The following is a 20,999-nucleotide window of genomic DNA, read 5'->3' as shown; positions in this document are numbered from 1 at the left end:
AATTTTAAATCTTGCATTAATCATCTTTCTGTAATCAGTGGCTATTCAGCACAAATTTACATCTCATTTCTGTTGGCCAAACAGCCACATTAGAGCTTTGAAGCTTATTCAGGCTGAAATGATTATATTCCCCTAATAAACACTGAAGTCCTCTCAGTCCAGCCGCTGTGAGCTGCATTAATGACATGCTGCGGCAGCAGGGGCCATCTGAAATCAGCCTTGTGCAATGCTACGAGCAGTAGCCCCCACGCCAAACAGATTTTTTGCATTTCCAATACCCTCCGACGGAAGAAATGAGAAGGCTGCTCTGCCTGTGCAGACCCTCTTATGGGAACTGGCGTGCACAGCAGGCACATACACCATGCAGTTTATTGCACCTCCTCCTAACAGCTCCATTTGCCACCTCTTGAATACATGAGGTTACCAGTAAGAAAACCGAAACCCAGTTTTCTGATTCCCTACATGCTGAGCTCCTTACAACTACCACCAAAACCAAAGCAAGCTGTTGAAGCTGAACCCTGTAGAAAATCCACTTTTCCCATTTGTCAGACAGCTGTAACTTTGTTCACAGCACCACCAAATTGCATCTTAGCATACTTTTCTTTGATCACCTTAGAATTAGGCATTATATTTTTAATATCTGACTACAATTTTTTCCTGGTTTTTCGGTTGCTCTCACTGCTTTGTGCGACAGACTATCACTTACACAGGATTACAGTAAGCAGCTAAAACATGATCAGTTCGGGGCGGATTTTGCATGTTCTTGCCTGCAATCCCTATAGTGAAGCAATCTATCCTGATTGAACAAAGAATAATTATTTAATTAAAGATCCTCAGCAGGCCTACATTATTAAACCAGCATAAAAAGCCTCACATTGATTGTATATTCACTTTCAGTTAAGGTCTGAATCAGTATGCTAAGATCTAAAAATGAATGAACAGAATGAGTTTATGACTATTGTTAAGTACTTACCCACTATAGGTAATAAATTATACATGTGGATGCTTGTTACGCTTATTCCACAACACAATGAAACTTTTAGTTACTTTTTATTCTATGGGATTTAATTCCCACTGCGTCAGGCTTATGTTGCTATTTAAATATGGCACCAGAATTACAAGGATGTGAATCTGTCGGACAGAGATGCAACCTGGACCTCAATGTTTCTTTAAATCTGGAATTGAAGAAACACGGATGTGTTTCTCATTTGTGATTGATGTCCTATATCCTAACCATCTCAGAAAAGATACATTTCTGGAGAGGTTCCATACTTCATCAGCTATTTTTCCTCACCTGCAACCTCCTGCTACTCCACGCTCTCTTGCGGCGTCTGACAACCACTGAAGAACCAATGGAATATCAACATGCCACAGCTAGGAAAGCAAATAAAATCATGTGCTAAATACTGAGCTAAGATGTCTGCAGTGCAAAAATAAATGCTGTTTCAGCAACCAGCTGTGATAATGCAAAGTCTATGAAAGCTGCTTAAGTTTTCAGAAGAAACTGAAAAATTTCAAATTATTTACCTAACCAAGAGGTAAACTATGTATTACCTTGACAGTAATACTGCAACACCTACATGAGGAGAAAATTTCTGTTATTAGATTGCTTTTCATGTCACCAACAAAGGTTCCAGGAATTGAAATTAAACACTTTTGAAGAGAAGGTAAGATAACTTAGTTATTAAAGGGGGGGGGGGGGGGGGGGGGGGCACGCAGGGAGTGTAATCAGCCATAGGGAGAACTTGCACAGGAGTCTAACCTCCATCATTTGAAACCTTCAAGGGGGATCTGGAGAAGTTTCAGAAGAAAAGATCTGCTCAGGCAGCCTAGCCCATGGTGAGCCACGTGTATCCATCACCGAAGCAAAGTGCCTTAAAGCTAGCACCAACAGGCCTATGCCAAATGGGAGTAGAGACTGAATATATAGGTATTGAAGGTTCATTTATGTTCCTCTCACCAGGTTACAAAGAGGGTCTGTTCCAGGCCCAAGTCCCTGAGGCACAGAAGGGAAGAACACTGAAATGCTGAGGACATGCAGTTCCTCAGAGGAAAAACTATCACAAAAATCTGAAACAAAAAAATGCAGTAGTTGGTCTATTGTTAGGTCTTTGCCTGCTCAGTTAAGCTACAAGCTCATACTACTGTTATTTTCCATCCAGGGTACACTGGGATTAACAGTGGGTTAGAAGCTGAAGCTGTAGAGTAGAAGGAGTAGCTAAAAATACAGACATGGGAAGGGGCTATGTTTCTTTAAGAGAAAAGAGATTGCCATCAACCAACCCTTCCTCCAGCAGCACAAGACTCAGGTTAAGATGGGCAATGAAGAGAAGTGCACAGAGTCACAGCCTGTCCATCCCAGGTAGCAGCGGACCCGTTGGGTTTGGCCACCCCAAACACTCCGATCTGCTGTAGTGCACAGCTCCAGCCTTCAGTGTTTCCTTTCGGTGCTTCTTGTCCCCTACCAGCCCAGGGCCCGTCAGAAAACCACAAGCAAGGACCTCCCTTGGACTTGCATATGGAAAAGACACTTTCACAGCAGGCCTATCGCTGAATGCAAGCTTCTCGCAGTTCTGTGCAGCTTATGGACATAACAGCTGAAATGCAGCAACAGCATTTTACTGCTAGGCAAGATAATCCTCATGTGTAGCCTGAACTTCCAGTAAAAAAAGTTTTAAATAATCTTCAGGAGTCCCCAGAAGGCACTGCTCAGCACAGAAACTACAGATGATTATTTATCCAACCCTCTTCTAGGCCTTACGCTCACTCTACAAAATGGATGGATTGACCACTTCACACAAACATGAAATTACAAACCCAGTTTCATCGTTATTTAGCAGTTAAACCATGAAATCAATCCCCTTTCAAACTTTGTCTCTTCAGCTTCAGACTCTTTCAGTGAAACTGGATGTGTGTTTCACAAAGTGTTGAAGTTTGAAAGGAAAAGGCTGAATGAATGCACTTTAAAAAATAAATTAAAAGTACAATTCTCAGAGGAAGAACTAATTAGCATAGGAAACAGCACTTCTACAGGTTACACGGTTAATTGACATCATTCTTCTTACCAAAACACATACCCACTGAAAGTTAGACAGCTGAAGAAATGGCACTCTGACATTGAAAAGTTGCCCCCACAGTGCACAGTCCATAAAGCGTTCTCATAACGTGTGCTCTCATCCATAAATTATTGTGCACAAAGAAACTTAAAACAGTAAGCAGTGAAAGAAACTTCATACTAAGTAAAGGAATAAGCCATTTAGGGGAAGGACACAAAAACCTGTTGCTGCATTTCCACAGCTTCCCCTCACCTTGGGTGCAAGTGACATAGGACCAGACCCAAAGAACTCTACCACTCATACACACAAAAGGGGAATTTTCATATTTGTGTGCACTGAAGCAGTCAGAGATGGGCCATCCGAGCACACAGGTGATTTCAGTTCAGTCTCCTCTGCTCAGGGATGCAGAGTCCTGAGCTGCTGCAAGGTATTTGGCTTCGCAGGCTTGAAGCCTTTACTTGCACTAAAGCTGATGCTGAGCTATGACTGAATTCTACCTTTCCTAGGGCTTTAGGAGGCTGCAGGGTGCTATCTTCCTCTAACAGGAACCTGTCTTCCCACCAGAAATTATGTACGTGATGCACTCATGTAGTAGTACGTCCATCTCCCATGGACTCCCCTTACCAAATAACCAAGTGCCCAGGTTAACTGATGGCAGAGGCTTCAGCATGACTCTAGCACACAGCTTCAGGTCATGGATACATCTGGCCCTGTACCCCAACTCCTCCCTGCCACAGCATTCAGCTGAGCAGCCACTAAGATTCCCCCTTAACTTCTACCTGGCTTCCATCACAAGGATGATTTTCTTCTCCTCGTGATCCATTTGCCCCACAGAGCAAAAAAAAGATAATGCAACACTTTACTAAGTCCACTTCCAGAAAACCACTTTCATTGCAAATGGCAACACTTCAGCTAGGACAAATTGTAAAGCCCAGAAGAGTTGACAGCTACTCGAGAGATCAAAAACCTATTTTACAGCATAAAAATCTGTAAAAAAAATTTGAAGAGAAGGCTGGGATGTGGCTAACTTGCTTGTGGCCTCTAGTTGCCTGAAATGGGGTGTGGGGAGGAGGAAGGGCGATGACTAGTACATACCTGTAGAATTAGCAAGAAGAGGCATAGCAAGAGCCATTGACTGAGAACTGAAGTTTGACCAATTCAAGCTAGAAAGGTTAGTTTGTCTTATAACAAGGACAGCTTGCTGTTGGCACAAGCTACAAAGGGATATGGTGGACTCACCATATGAGGAAGACTAAAACAAAAAAGAAATCCCTCTCCAGAAGATGCACTGTAGGTCAAACCAAGGTTACAGACCTGCTGCAAGGACCCCTGAACAAGTTTCTACACTGTACATACCACAGGAGATTCAACTGCATAATGTTAACAGACCCACTGGCCTTAAATCCTATGAAGCTACAACACCATTACCTTCAGCTCACACATTCACAAATCTGCTCTTATTTTTAAATAACAAGAACTAGCAAATACTAATATATTGTGCTTTTTTTTCAATTGATTGTTTTACTCCACCAGCAAGGAAACTATAACTCAGTAAGAAACAGCATGTCTAGAATGTCAATGATTTGCAATTAACATATTTGAACAGCAGGGAGTTGCCCAACTTTCTTCCTTAATATCATTTTGATTACTTACATATTTACTGTAATATGGGAGAAAACTAGTTCAGTTCTCAGATTTAAAACTGTGCAGAGCAGAGAAGAAAGGAAATTTGCCAAGTAATAGCTTTCGTCGCAGCATTGTGCGTGAAAAAATTGTTTTCACCCTATTTTCTCCCTTTGCTGCTTTATTTTTGAACAGACAAAACAAAGGTTACAAAAAGAGGAAGGGGACACTCTGTTTTTTAAAGGCAACAATCAAGACTGCTAACTTCAGCTCATGCCCAGTTCAAGAAAACACAGGATACCTACGGCACTAGCACCCATTTTGGGTCTCGGTTACTTGCTTTATCCTCGATCAATGGGGACACTTACATGCTCTTTCAGCAGGAACAGATGCACCAGAGAATTCATCTGGGAAAAGCCCCTCTCATACAAAAAATCTCAACACAGATTCTGGCTTCTGCCAAAGACCCTCTGCAACACCTGGAGAGATGCACAGGGACTTCTGCACATCCAGCTTCAGCGAGGTCAGCCTCTGCAAAGAGCAGTGCTGGGGGAAAACACCCCAGGTTAGCACTGGAGGAGCTAAGCCTGCAAGCAGAAAACCTCAGGAGTAACGCTATGCTCAAAAGGGTCAGGCAAGAGAGGAGTCCAAAAGGTTTACCTGGGCTAGTGGCATCCAGTAAAATAGCTTTACAAACACCAAGCAAGGGCTGCTTAAGATTCCCCACTTTCTCTCCACCACCTTCACAGCAAAAGCCTTTTACAAACATTATACAGGCAGCATCATAACCAAATCCCCTGGGGGCTAAAGACATTTGCCAGCTCGATAAACTTATACAGCTCTGAGAAACAGGCTCTGCCAGACTTAGTTACTGTGACTCCAAAGGACACAGTAGCTCCTGCCTATCTGTACTGCCTGTCCACATCAAGACCACCCCTCTGAGTTAAATATACCAGACTCTGAATAAGCAGCATTTTGAAATTGAATATACAGGGCTTGGGAAGCTGAGCTTACAGCCTGCGTAATTGGCACAGATATTCAATTATCATTAAAATTAATAAGTAGGACAACAACCAAATCCCCTGACAGGTTTTGATTATCTCAGTCTGGGTATTTATCAGAATTACTCCGACACACTGAGTCATCGGGCTCTGGCCGATGGGCACAAGTTGCTCCTTAGCCCACTGCAGTTTCATTTGCACTGGAAGCATCATGACATCCAACATCAGGAAAAGACAAGTACCGCACAAGATTGGAGATGGATCTCTGAAAGAGTGCAAAAAGACTTGACTTGGTCTGAAATCTGTTTCCAAGTGAACTATTCATTTCATTCCTGTTCAGCAGCTGTACTCTGCCTCACTGTAATTCTGCAGCAGAATGACTGCAGCCACTGCTTTTGCAGGGAGGCACCAATCTGCTTGTAGTCACCTACCCCATCACCTAACATCACGTATCAATGACCACAACTCATTTATTTTCTGATCGTCTGACAAGACATCTATAGTGACTGACATACCTAGGAATTCTTTTCTAGAACTTCATCATTTTTAGGTTGATTTTCCCAGCACTACAACTGAAATCATCAGGGCTTTGCCCAACTATTGTATTAATCAATATCCATATTTTTAAGGATGTAAAATAAACTCCAGAATTAGCAGAGACACAAAAAGCATATATGCTGTCATTGAAGTTAACTACAGAGGAACATTCATTATTCGATCTGGCATCAAAATAAAGCAAACAGTAAACCAGAAGGAGATTGTGTAATGAAGTGACTTTATCTCACAGGATTATACTTGTGGTTATGACTTTAATTGTGTAGTCTAGAAGGATTTGTGACAAACTGAATAATCTCGCATTATTGTAATGATTTGTAATCACAACACTGGATACGATTTATGGGCTTACTATACATTTGCATTGCAATCAACTAAAACAGTCAGTGCATGCCCTACAATTTGTAACAGCGCTTAAAACTATGTCTTGCAAGGAGCTCCAACAGCTGCCCAGTCAAACAGTTTGGAGGTTTGAAACCAAGGCAAAACTCTCAAGCGTGGATCTTCCCAATTTCTGAAGAAAATAAAGCTAAAATAAAACAAAACTGAACACCCCCAAAGTTTCTGAATAGAAGACCAAAGGCCACATTTTTGCTGTCCTTTACTGTTGACTGAACCAGTAGCAAGCAATGCCGAGCAGACATCGTACAGAGCAGAAGTTATTTTGATGGCCCTCAACTTCAAGTGACAAACTTCAAGAATGACCCCCAGGCTCCAGCAGGAAACCAGGAGAATCACAACATCAGTGCTGTAACTGGAGTTTGCAGGCTGAATACGCAAAGACAAACCCCTCTCCCTCCCCAGAAAAAAAATTGAGGTCCCAATGAAAAAGGTTGCCAGCACAGGCAGATGGTGTTAAGTTTTCCTAATCAGCTGGAGGAAAAAATAGCAAGTCTGAGTCCTCCTTTTCAGAAACAGACAATTTTCCCACCCTGCTTGGTTTATGCTGGTCTTCGGGATATCATCTCAGCAGGATACTCCCTACAAGCAGCACATCTGCATCACAGAGAAACTCAAACACCTGAAAGATCAATTAATTCTGAAAGATCACTTTCAAGAAGTAGATACTTAAACTACAAAATCCTGTCATCACCTCCTCTCCCACCCTGCCTTCACTCACCAGTTCTTGGCCCAGCTCAGAGCCACAGGGAAGTCAGGGCAGGGGCTGACTTGAACAAGAGTTAACACCAAGCCTGCAGCTCTTCCTTGCAACCGGAACAGAACTGCAAATGGATTAACGGTGTACACCATCTCAAATCACATTAAGAAATACTCCGCGCTACTACCTTCTTCTGCCAACTGCATCTTCTGTACGGCATTATGGACTGTCAATATTACAGGAAGAATCATTGCTGTTATAGGAAGACCTTTGAAGACAAGGGCCAGGTCACTTGCCCCAAAAAATTTTTGCTGAAGTCAAATGACAATTTTTGCAACATAAAGGTTCAGTCCTTCCCCCGCTTCAGAGCCAAAAGTTCTCATCTTTGATACTGCAAGAAAGCTTCCCAAGGAGGGTAATTATCTACAGAAAGCACACATCTTTACAAGCTTCTGGTTTATCTTATTTCAGCACAGTAACAGATCTACAGGACACTATCTTCTGTGTTTCAATATGCAGGTAGTTCATATACACCCACATCAGTAAGATTTCTTAAAGTGAAACCAGGCTTTAGGAATGGGTAACTTTTCTAACAATTTAAACACATCTGCTTAAAAAAGAATGAATTTATTTTTTTCTACTGTTCATTTTGTTAAATCAAGAATTTAATATAATCAAAGCACTGGCGTGGCACTTGCTGGAGTAATGAACACAAAAGAGAAATACGCAAGAATACATAAGTTAAATACTTACCAGAGCATTTTGGTAAAACCCAGGTATCTAATAATTTCCTTCTTAGAAAGCAGCAAAAGGAGGCAAATCAAGGGCTGTGCTGGAGGTGTTTCAGCCTGGTCTGACAGATACAGTTTTTAAAAAGCCATCAGCAATCTCTACTTGGCACCATCACCACCCTTTTCCTGGGAGCTGCCCCACAGGTGACCAGCTCAGCAGGTAACTCCTTGTCCTCCTCCTCCATCAACATGCTGATGCACAGCCCCCACTCTTCTTGGGGGGGGGGCTTGCTTCCTACCAACCCCCAGGGCCTGATCCTAGCCCCCCTGCAGCTATCTGGCAACTTGTCCATGGATTATTCCTTACTAAGATCATACAGTGGTAGGTAATGATCAAACTAACATGCAAGTGTCATCCAGTCCTAACTAAATCACTACTACATCACTGATGTGTTCTCAGTAAACCATTTTGAAATAGAAATAAGGAACACTAATCTCCCATTACACTTGGAAAAAAACAATTGCTCTCTCCCCTAAATGCTCACAACTCTTCACAGGACTGCAGGGTCTTTTTTTTTTTCTTCCTTTTTTTAAGGTTTTTGGGTGTTTTTTTCCCCCCAAACCCTCTGACCAGGCAGGGGAAGCAGCAGCTAAATCATGTTCTGCAATTCTTTTATACTCACTGTTCAGCCATGGGGTACAATTGATCATGGGGGCTTGGCAGCATACAATGTCACAGTGGTAACGCAGAGATGACTGATAGGCAGGTGTCACCCACGCTCCCTTCAACAGTGCTTCATCATTCATGTTGGGAAGAGTCTAAAAGTTGGTGAGAGGAGCTACCACTTTTCTTTGGAGAAGAGTTAACACACACCCCCCAAAAGGATGTATATGCATCCATGTGTACTGGTACTTAATCTCCAACCTGTTTTGCCACGGTATTTCCAATATTAAAAGCAACAGACCTCATGATTACTGCCTGCTTTAGTCAAACACACTAAACCACATAGCTCAGCATGCTTTTTCCTCCCAAAATGAAGACATCTTAAGATAAATTAAGAATATAAACCCAAAATATTTTGAGGCAAAAATAGCTTCCAACTAAAATACTGGCTTTTTCTTTCAATAGCCAAAAACCCAGTCCCACCTTCCCCTTTCATATGTGCATGAAGCCTTCAGCAACTGAAAAACACCCTGGTTTTGTGACCAGGACAAGCAAACAGAGAACATGATGCCACCATTTTCAGTCTCTGAAAATCCTGGACCATTCCCATTAATAACTTGAAAAAATGGATGAGATGTTCAGCTGCTGAACTATTTCTTGAATAGCCACATATCAGGGCTTTGCAGTAAAACAGCAGTCAATCAAAAAGCTCTCCTTACTGGTTTTAAGCTAGGTGATGGGTCTTCAAAAAAGGCCTCTTATTTTTACTGTCTTCATTCACTGTGCAATACACGAGGCAACCACTGGTCACAAAGACAAAACAGCAGCTTCCATCTTAACGCTATTTTCAGGAATTTTGCATTTAAAATTTTCTCCTTCTAGACAAACCTACTATGTGTTTACGTTATGAAGTTAGCATTCATTTTATTTCATGTTTTTTGAGTTGGCTTTCCTGAATGAGTAACATGAAAAGAAAACCAAACAGGACTGTATTCTTGAATTTAGTTACCCAAAAAAGCCATTAACCTGAATAAAAATATATGCTGTCAAATGGGGCAAGAGAAAAGCCAATGCATTTTAAGTCTTATAAAAGGATTATGCAATTAAGTGGTAAGTAACGCACTGGTACATATATTTAGCATTTGAAGTAGTAATATACCACAAAAAATCCATCAACATAAGCTATAAAATCCTAATGCATGTTTTATAAACCCTAGGCTGTTGCATATGCATTCTGTAATGGTAATATTTTATTCTGCAAAGTTTCTGATTCTCCATGGCAGCACTACATTTATACATTTTAATTGTATGGTCACTAACTGTTGGATACTAATATTTCTGAAACTGGCACAAAAATAACAGAGAAAACAATGGTTTCAGAAGATAAAGCTCTTCAAAGCTCTTTTATCCCCAAATGTAATTCCTAGACAGTAGAGAAAAAAAAAGACTTCTTAGTATGAAAGGAGATTATTGTTTGCCCAATGAGCTTGTGTGGAGGAACCTAATGCTGACAACTGTATTTACAAAATGGTACACTGAGGGATCAGCCTTGATTTTTTCTGTGGTATATTTTCAAGACCAGGATAGTAACGTATTATTCCAGTAATATGGTTCTAGCAGAGATAAAGAATTGCTTTATTCTTAATCTTACTAGTATTAATTTATTTTACAGTACCTTTGAGTATTCTAGACATCTTAGATGTCCTTTAATAAGACCTACGCCTTGCCAGATGCTGCTCCCAAATAAAGGCTTGATTGATGTCAACAGCATACAAACCAAAGGGCAGCTAGCTGAGAGTCCAGGACAAGAAGTGTAAGAGCATTCTCAAATGGAGTGAGAAGATTTAACTTCAGATAGGAAAGAAGATATGAGAAAGGACATGAATAAAATGGTAAGGCTATTCAATGAGAACTGCTGTCTAGCATGAGGTACTCTGGTTTAAAAGCAGCTACATACCGTAGCTAATATGTTACAAATATCAGAGGAGTGGATCTTAAATACAGGGTGTTGAATGAGTAACGGTAATGTGGTTTTTAAGCAGGGCAAGATAAAAAAAGGAAAGCTCAGAGAAACAAAAACAGATCTCACCCTAGACAGTCAGGACAAGCTTTTAGACAGGAGGGCTTCAGATGTAGGACTGGGAAAGGCCAAAAGAGATCACCTGGTTTGTTCCTCCAGAAGAGATGAACTCTGCTTGTCCAGAGTAACAGAGATTATGGTCTGACCTGCTGTCAGAGACCTCCTGTGAAAGAAACCCCACATCTGCCCCAAAGGTGCACCAGTAGAAGGTACTTACTTTCCAGCAAATTTAGCCTCAATCAGCTTAGCTAAAACAAATCCTGTTTTCCTTGTCATACCCATTGCAAACCTGCACAAGAGGTTACTCCTTTCTTCTCTGCATCCGTCAAAGTGGTTGTAGGTCAGTCCAATACTCTATGCTACACCCAACTCCATCAGCCTTTCCACACAAGATACATCTCTCCATTGCAGAGCTGATCTCTTTAGGTTAAGCTCTGTGAAACAAATGCAGCTCTACAAGCACTAGCAAGGCCACCAACTCACCAGGGAAATCCACCAATTTGAACAGTAGTCAGCTGGCCAAATTCAGCTCTCATGGCAGTGCCCCTACTCCCATTAACTCCAGCATCTTCAATCTCACTCCGGGGCTTTCAGAGTTTGAAACATGAACTCAGCACTGCTTTAAAACACAGTTTAGTTCAATTACCACAAGGGTCCTGCACAACTGCATTATTAACTTCTGGTGTCTTTTCAGACCCAAAGCTCAAGCTCTTTTGTTATACTTATGCTATACAATACAAGCATGCATGAGTAAGTCTGGCACAGTAAAAGAGGCAGCATAACCAAAAGAAAACACATCATCATGGCTCCATGGGAAACAAGCAAAAAATGACCATGTAAGCACAAGAAGAATCAGGGGGAAGGTCACAGAGAACAGAAGTTTACATATACACAGATACTGTACTTTACCTTAAAGAATCCTAGTGGAAAACAAACACCCCATATATTTCAACTCTATTGACCTAAACATCATCCCACAAATTACTCATGTAAAATTCCTTAATTCTGTACTGTGGTGGGTTGACCCTGGCTGAACGCCAGGTGCCCACCAAAGCCGTTCTATCACTCCCCCTCCTCAGCTGGACAGGGGAGAGAAAATATAACAAAGAGCTTGTGGGTTGAGATAAGGACAGGAGAGATCACTCACCAATTACCGTCACGGGCAAAACAGACTCAGCTTAGGGAAAATTAACTCAATTTATTACAAATCAACCAGAGCAGGGTAATGAGAAATAAAACCAAATCTCAGAACACCTTCCCTCCACCCCTCCCTTCTTCCCAGGCACAGCTTCACTCCCGGATTCTCTACCAACCCCCCCCAGTGGCGCAGGGGGATGGGGAAATGGGGTTTACGGTCAGTTCATCACACGTTGTTTTCTGCCGCTTCATCCTCCTCAGGGGGAGGACTCATCACACTCTTCCCCTGCTCCAGCGTGGGGTCCCACCCACGGGAGACAGTCCTCCACGAACTTCTCTAATGTGGGTCCTTCCCACAGGCTGCAGCTCTTCACGAACTGCTCCATCATGGGTCCTTTCCATGGCGTGCAGTCCTTCAGGAGCATGCTGCTCCAGCGTGGGTCCCCCACGGGGTCACAAGTCCTGCCAGAAAACCTGCTCCGTGGGCTCCTCTCTCCACAGATCGGCAGGTCCTGCCAGGAGCCTGCTCCAGCGCAGGGTTCCCATGGGGTCACAGCCTCCTTTGGGAACCCACCTGCTCCGGTGTGGGGTCCTCCACGGGCTGCAGGTGGATATCTGCTCCACTGTGGACCTCCCTGGGCTGCAGGGGGACAGCCTGCCTCACCATGGTCTTCCCCATGGGCTGCAGGGGAATCTCTGCTCTGGCGCCCGGAACATCTCCTCCCCCTCCTTCTTCACTGACTTTGGTGTCTGCAGGGTTGTTTCTCTCACATGTTCTCACTCCTCTCTCCGGCTGCCGTTTTCCGTCTGTCCCAACTTTTTTTCCCTTCTTAAAAATGTTATCACAGAGGCATTACCACTATCACTGATTGGCTCGGCCTTGGCCGGCAGCGGGTCCATCTTGGAGCCGGCTGGTGTTGGCTCTCTGGAACACAGGGGAAGCTTCCAGCAGCTTCTTACAGAAGCCACCCCTGTAACCCCCCCCGCCAGCAAAACCTTGCCACACAAAACCAATACATGTACATAACAGAAAATGTTAAGTACTGCTTTAGTTTGGATTGCTCAGTTAACTTCAAACACTTCGATGTGCAGTATGTTTCTTACTAATCTGTGCATGCACAAAAGCATGTTCATGTAAACAAAGCAGCCAAATTGCAGGTTTTTAGGGTGTCGTTAATATATTTTTTTTCACCTACTCAGGCGTTACTTATTTCCATTATGCTCCCTGCTGCAGCATGAATTGCATTATTGCCATGTTAGCATATGTGCTGGTTTTGGCTGAGATGGAGTTAATTTTCTTCATAGTAGCTTGTATGGTGCTATGTTACACGTGATGGAGCCCTGCTTTCCTGGAGATGGCTGAACACCTGGCCGGCAATGGGAAGTGGTGAATGAATTCCTTGTTTTCTTTACCTGTTAAATGGTCTTTATCTCAACCCACGAGTTTTCTCACTTCTACCCTTCCAATTCTCTTCCCCATCCCACCGAGGGGGAGCGAGCAAGCAGCCACGTTGTGCTTGGTTGCCGGCTGGGCCTAAACCACGACACTCCTTTTTGGAGTGGGGCTCGAAGGGTTCAAAATAAGGACAGATTTGATTGGAACGTGCTAGATCAAGTCTATAGCTGTTAGTGCTGTTTAGCTTTTAATTGACAGGCCTCTGTGCTTGCAAGCATGGGGCTTGCTTGCCTCGCTGTATATTAGAGTCTAGTGCTTCTTAGTGGCTGCTTTTTGCTTTCACTGCTTGCTGTACTGCTTATCATTTTACTCTTCTGTGCCTGGGAACATTTTGATAACAGCAATGGTGATGCTCCTGGGCTGACAGATGGCCAGGGCACTGCTGCTGCTTCTGTGCTGTTGCACTGGACAGGCTGGAACTCCAGTGTCAACTCGAATCGAAGGGACTGTGACCTGTGGATGTGTCCACACAGGAGCAGGCCACCCCAAAGTGTCTGTGGCTGTGAATAAGTCCACACCAGAGCAGGTATATCTTGACGCATCTGTGGCCGTGCTTATGTCTGTATCACAGCAGGTATACCTCTGAAGGGATTGTGGCCCAACGATAAGTCCACACTGGAGAAGGTACACCTCGAAGCATCTGTGGCTGTGGATAGGTCCATGCTGCAGCAGGTATACCCCTGAAGAGACTGTGGCTCATGGCTAAGAGTCCACTTGGAACAGGTAGTCCCCTAAGGGACTGCAGTCTATGGGTAAGTCCAAGCGAGAGCAGGGGCAAGGGGAGGAGTTCATTGCAATGTTAAACCCTATGGTCTGGCCCAAAGCAACCAGGCGTGGAGATTGCAATGGAAATACCTTTGAACTTTTGTAATACAGGATTTGAGTTGCATGTTATAGGAATTACTGTAGTAGGAACCACCTGAGCCAATGGACAAGCAGCCTTACAAGAAGCAGTTCAAGTGCAGCAGTGACCTGACCTGAGCTGGCTTTGGTGCCCAATAACTCCCTGTAACACACCACCTCTCCTGTCCTGAGTGACCACCATAAGAGATGGAGCCCAAACTCATGGACTAAATGAATTCGGTGGACATCTCTGGGCATTTTATGGACATTTTACAGGGGTGGTCCACAGACTAAGGGAATGATATCTGCGTATCAAAGGATGGAAAGGGGAGTGAAGAGTAATGAGGATGTATTGGAGAGAGTGGGACCTGAGCATGATGTAAAAGGTATGGCATAAGGGGTGGAGAATGTGCTGGGTTTGGCTGGGATAGAGTTAATTTTCTTCATAGTAGCTGGTATGGGGCTATGTTTTGGATTTGTGCTGAAAACAGTGTTGATAATGCTGAGATATTTTTGTTACTGATGAGCAGTGCTTACACAGACCCAAGGCCTTTTCTGCCTCTCACCCCACCCCACCAGCGAGGAGGCTGGGGGGGCACAAGAATTTGGGAGGGGACACAGCTGGGACAGCTGACCCCAACTGACCAAAGGGGTATTCCACACCATATGACATCATGCTCAGCAGATAAAGCTGGGGGAAGAAAAAGGAAGGGGGGACATTTGGAGTGATGGTGTTTTCACGTAACTGTTATGCATGATGGAGCCCTGCTTTCCTGGAGATGGCTGAACACATGCCTGCTGATGGGAAGTAGTGAATGAATTCCTTATTTTGCTTTTCTTGCACACATGGCCTTTGCTTTACCTATTAAACTGTCTTTATCTCAGCCCACAAGTTTTCTCACTTTTACCCTTCTCATTCTCTCCCCCATCCCACTGAGGGGGAGCAAGCAAGCAGCTGTGTGGTGCTTGGTTGCCAACTGGGGTTAAATCACAACAGCATATCCCCCCCGATTCCTCTTCTACACTGGTCACAGCTGAGCAGCAGCATTTGCAGGAAGGAAAAAAAAAAAAAAAAAAAAAAAAAAAAGGAAAAAACGCCTCAACACAGGCTGCCAAAAGTACTGCCCCAAAAATGCCAATTATAATCATAGTTACATGACACAGCTCAATGGTGCCAAGAATCCTCCTCCTTCTTTCACTACCCCCTATCCCTTCCCCTTTATTTTATTTCTATCCCTGAGGACAAACACTGCTTCCAATCTAGGATTCCTGTATAAAAATCTCTATCTGAACTAAGATCAACAGAGAGCAACATGAATGAAGCACGCTGAGTAATCTAAACCGCTGTTATTTTTAACTTCAAAGAGGCACCTTAGGGTACCTGTCCTCAAAAGAATGAGCCAGAAATGTTGCTTGCAAAAGAAAAAAATTTAAAAAAAAAAAATCAAACCCACCGATGTCCTACATAAATGAGAAGCAACTTGCAGAATCAATCTGGATGAATTTACCCCCCTGACTTTCAGCATTTGGCCTTACTAACCACCACAAGCAGGGGTAATTGCCTTCCCTCTTGCTGTTCACATGCAAGAAGTCATCTAGCTCTCTCCTTTTCTGCAATGAATAAAGAATTATGAACATCTCCACAGGACCAGGTTCCTTAGTACATGTTTATTTTCCTGTCTAAGCCTAAAAAAAATTTCCAGCACATGGAGCTGCGCAACAAGCCACAGCACACAGCCAATACCCCAAGGACCACAGAGGCTTTCCTGTTCTGTGCTAGAGGAAGGTCAGGGAAATGAACAGGAGGTGGAGGGGATGGAAGAGGATTGTTACACAAAAGCAAAGCAGGTGTACGATGCTCTGATTTGGACAGAAAAAGAGTACTTCTAAGCTGTAAAGAAATAAGTTTTAAAATAAACCCTGAAAGGAGGGAGGGTCTGAAACAAGTAAATCAGTGCTATTATAGCCACTGAAACAAAAATCAGACATAATCACTGAATAAATCAAGCCAGCTAAAATAAAGCATTTATTTTAATCAGCAACTTCTGCAATTATCTGGATAGTGTTAGAAGTGGGTGTGTTTTTATTTGGCCAGACCAAATAAGACTGAACAGCACAGGTTTACAGGGGACTTTTTGTAGCTTCTCCCCCTGCTATGGCTTTGCAGGGAGTCGAAACACATCAGGCAGAGTCTCCTGCCAAAATAAGGGAGGAGAGGAGGCAATACAGCCTACAAACACTGCCTGACCTGACCCGGCTATTTCTCTCACAGCACTTACCATTGTTCCTACTTCTGTGAGCTTCCACACGATAAAAAAAGTATGTTTAGCACAGGCAAGTGCAGGCAGTTTCTGTAGGTCAGGGCTAGCTGGTGTCCCATCCATATATAATGCACACGTAAACCTCTGATGTGTCCAGTTTGGGTAATCCTAAGAAGCACCCCAGGAACCAGTCCGGAGGTAAAAGGCTCTGCAGACCTGCTGTACAAGTATAGGCTTCAATAAGAAAACCTGACTGGTTTTGTTGATGTGCTTGGAGGGCTTCCTACCACACAAGAGGGACCAGACTTTTCTGATACAGCCTCTGATAATTCCAAGGACCTCCTTCAGGTTAAAATAAACTTACATGAGCTGCAAAGCCAAGTCCAAATTGTCCCTTTGGCATGTGATAACAGGATCAATTCCCAACTTGAGCTGCAAAAGGGGCAACACTTCCATGCTGACAACACTCCATTGGCAGGGAGAGAGTCCATTTTCTGAGCTCCACGGTCACGCAGACCTCACAAGGACTTTCCTCACGCTCTAACAGATATAACTGCAGGTTTAAGAGCCTACTGCTGCAAGCTGCTGAACCCACACAGCCAGGGAAGGCCTCTTGGGGCAGCCGGGAAGCCACACTACCACGATTCATTAATCCTTCAGAGCAAAGCAGCAGAAAGAAGAAAGCACCTTTTCCTGCAAACAGCCAGTTCTTCACACCAGGAGACATTGTTTCAACCCCTGCTTGGCCACAGCCTACTTCACGCACATCATTTCATTTCCTCTGATCCCTCAATACTCCATACGAAGGAAGAGGGGGGATTTTTCTTACCTTCTATGTGCATGGGGGAAATGAAGGCTGGCCAGGCTGCAAGGAAACCGGTTGCTACCAAAACCTGTACCAAATAAGCACCTAGCTAGACAAAGCTCTGCAGAGGCAACCCTTGGCTAAAGCGCTCCTCTCCCTTCCCCTGAAAACCATTACTCACAAGATGAGCTGGTGCACACTGTTTAGCAGTAGACCAAGGTCTGATCTTGTGGGGACTAAAGCAGCTGCGGTGCTTTATTTGGAATTACAGCCATGAAACAGGTCTACCTCTAAGCTTAATCTGTTTCCAGACTGGAGGGTCAGTCTCCTTCCCATACCCCACTGCTTTCATTTCCCAAGTTAGATCACATTTTCCTATTGTGTTCAGCAAAAATGAGGTGAGCAACAGGCTAAATGAGGGCAGCTAGACCTCCCTGGAGCATGGAATATTTTAAAGCTTTAATACACAAAAATTACTATGGCACACAGCTATAATAAAAATTTAGACGATGATACCTACAAATAATCTGCCAAAAGCAAGCTCATTTGGCTTGACTGGACCTCTTAGCCCCATTGTTTTGGTGGGGGTTTTGGTTTTTTGGTGGCGGTGGTGGGTTTTTTTCAATAAATGTAGAAATCTGTTTTCAAAACCTACCAGCTTGAGCCTTTGTGATACACAGATAACTTCTCCCAAGCACTCCCATACAACTACAAAGACTAAACACTTGCTTTCTTTAACAGCAGCTGTGCTCCTGGTGCAATCTCCTACTTGTAGCAGATGTGGTTCTAGGAAAAATAGTACATTTCTGTAAGATTCCTAACAAAAATCAAGTGGAGAAGCAGCAACACTAAAGAGCTGAAGGCTGCTTCAAAAGCTAACATATCTTCAGTTGGAACTATATCACCATTGAAATTGCTACCATGTACTTGAAAAGTGACTAGACTCTACAAGATACTGTTAATAGCAATAATAAAATACCATGCATCAAAAAGCTTACTTCAGCACATGGTCTGTATCTACACACTGTAGTGTTGCAAAGTGTGACACATTATCCCATTTCTGCTCCTTTCCTTGATGGGCACTGTGCAGACAGATACATGGACCTTCCAAAATTTTCCCTAAGAGGACATCCTGAGATGACAAATTTGTATGAAAATACCTCAAAAAACGCTTGCTTATCTCTGATCTCAAGTAAAGCTCCCTCCTTTTCCAAATTCAAATCCTGAAGTGAGAGTTACTTAAAATATTTATATGAGGTAGATCTTTTAAAAAAAAAAAAAAAATTAAGCAAACAGAGCATGACTGCAGCATAGCTAATTGCAGAGCAGGTAATGCAGTTAGAGAAGTAAATCTGGAAAGACTTTTTTCAGTACTTGTAAAATACTGCAAATATATTAGGCCAAAAAAGAGACAATTGGACTAACCTCCTGAATTTTTATGATGTCCCATGAAAACAAAGAAGATTAAGAGAAGATTTCTGGAAATTCAAAAACCAACTGCCTGATTCACTTTATTTGTGGAACTTAATTTAAGGAAAAAAATTCTCCCTATTGAGTCAGTAACCATTAATTTGGCACTCATGAATGCACTTCCAGGTGCTGTTTGGAAACTGAGCTTGTAAATATAGAAAGGTGTCTCTAAATAATGAAAAGACACAACTGAGGCTTATGCATAGGATATTTAGCTTTTCATTTACTCATCTACACAGACTCAGAAGTCTTCTGAACTCCTCAGGCCTAGTTATTTTTCTACTGATATTCTTGTAAGGACATTGGGATATACAGCAATGGTGCTTTATACCATAGGAAAAATACCAAGGGTGTCCAAAAAGGAAAAATCTTCCATTAAGAAGTGGACATCGGGATCTTTATGGTGTGCCACAGCACCAACATATTGCTCTGCCAGCACATCTGGCACTGGTTATTCTGATGCCCACGTATGCAAGGGGAACAAGTTTAGTTCTTGGCTTTAAATCAGTAGATAAAAAAATATGCTATAGACTCTGACCACAACAAGATTAGATCTTGAACTGAGTTGAGGATAAACTCAGCTCCCTATGTAGCTTTTACATCCCTGCCATAACCAGTGCCTGCAAACATGCAGCTTGTCTGAGTGAGGCTGCCATTTCTACAACCTTTCATCCACACAGAATATACAGAAAGCCAGATTTTAATTCACTGTGTAACATTATATATATGCAGGGTTGGCTGCGTCTTATATAAACATTGCCACAATTTCTATGACAATCCAGCTGGCACCCAAGACAATTCTGCAGCCCATTTCAGCTGGTGACTAAAACTCTGGAATAACACATTCTTGAGAGCTGCCCTGTTGGAGAGCTCAGTCACACAGCATTTGTCTTGGGATGCTTTCTCAACTCACATGGTGCTCATGGCTCCCGGGAATTGACAGGAATACTCAGCACTGTGCAGAAGTCAACCTTTTGAGACTGTACCAAAGCTCTGTTACAGTACAGCATCAAGGATGCCCCAGCCAAACCAAAGACCTAAAGTCACAGCAATGACTGCTCGCACAATGCAGTCAGGCCAAGCAGACACACTGGAGGGTATTAATGGCTTTAAACTTCAGCACTTATTTCAGGTATCAAATTAGGAGGCCAGGTTCTCTCAGTTCTCAGTATAGGTAATGGTAAAGGACAGAGGCTCTTCAAGATACTTAAAACTCAGCTCCTGTTCCAGCATTATCAGCTCCCAGAATTTTATCATGTGCCTGAGAAATATTTCTGAACAACCCTGTTCATTTAAAGCTCACAGCAGTGTCCCAGACCCTGTGTTTCAGAAGAAAACTTTCAGAAAATTGTGTTGTACGTTTACCGCAAAGGCACAAGAAAAAAAGAGCAGAAATTTATAATTGTAAAAAAAGTTAAATAACATCATGGATTTTCTTGGTGAGGGGAGGAGTGAGGAGGCTGACTCATGGTTTTTTTGTTTTGGTGTTTTGGTTTTTGTTTTGTTTTTTTTTATACTTGTGGCTGGCTCTACTGCATAAATAAATCAATCCCCTAGCCACACAGCTCCATTTTTCCAGTCACAGCTTGTTGTTTTATTTATTTTTTTTCCCTTCCATTGCCAACAAATCACTCCAGGGAGTTTTTAATCCCAGTAGTCTACTTTCCGAATGGAAACGATTAGTATAATATGAGAGAGAGAAAGCAAACAACAACAGAGACTTACCCCATTTTTTGGGTAGGCTATCCATCCTAGATCCCCCATTACTGTGCGTGAGTCCAGTAAATTCACTGAAAATAAGAGAAAAAAAACTGTTAAGAAAGATGGATGGATTTCAAACTTCAGTAAATATTTCAAGGTTTGGGTGGCTATGGTAAGCAGGCTATTTATAAATAACCAAGAAAGTTGGATTTTTGTAAAGCAGAACAACAATGCAATAACTCCTCTAACAATGAGGTCATACACTGAAAATAATTCTACGCATGCATTACTTTATTCCTTTGAGATCTGCCACTGAAACCAAGCTGCAAATACACTAAGCTTCTGTAAGATCCAGATCCTTCCCATTCTTAGAATCTTGTCTTTTGGGGGGAATAAATACATAGTACATATACACATAAACACAGTGTACAAGACATACAGGATATAGGTATACACATACACTCACAAACATCTATACATGTTTATACACACATCTCTTCTAAGGTGGCATATGTTT

General features: G+C 42.7%; 1 protein-coding gene across 12 annotated transcripts in view; it reads right to left on the bottom strand.

The window, feature by feature from the left end:
• Positions 1-20,999, bottom strand: part of EPHA5 (EPH receptor A5) — a 203,482-nt gene that overhangs the window by 166,326 nt on the left and 16,157 nt on the right. For all 12 annotated transcript variants that reach the window (XM_041124076.1, XM_030014442.1, XM_030014401.2 and 9 more), the window contains exon 2: positions 20,507-20,571. In XM_041124076.1, the coding sequence (XP_040980010.1) occupies positions 20,507-20,571 (65 nt within the window). The remainder of the gene's footprint in view (positions 1-20,506; positions 20,572-20,999) is intronic.

The sequence above is a fragment of the Aquila chrysaetos genome, chromosome 1, assembly GCF_900496995.4.
Source record: "Aquila chrysaetos chrysaetos chromosome 1, bAquChr1.4, whole genome shotgun sequence".
NCBI classification, from domain to species: domain Eukaryota; kingdom Metazoa; phylum Chordata; class Aves; order Accipitriformes; family Accipitridae; genus Aquila; species Aquila chrysaetos.
The sequence above is the reverse complement of the archived record's forward strand: the minus strand, read 5'-3'. Positions and strand labels throughout refer to the sequence as shown.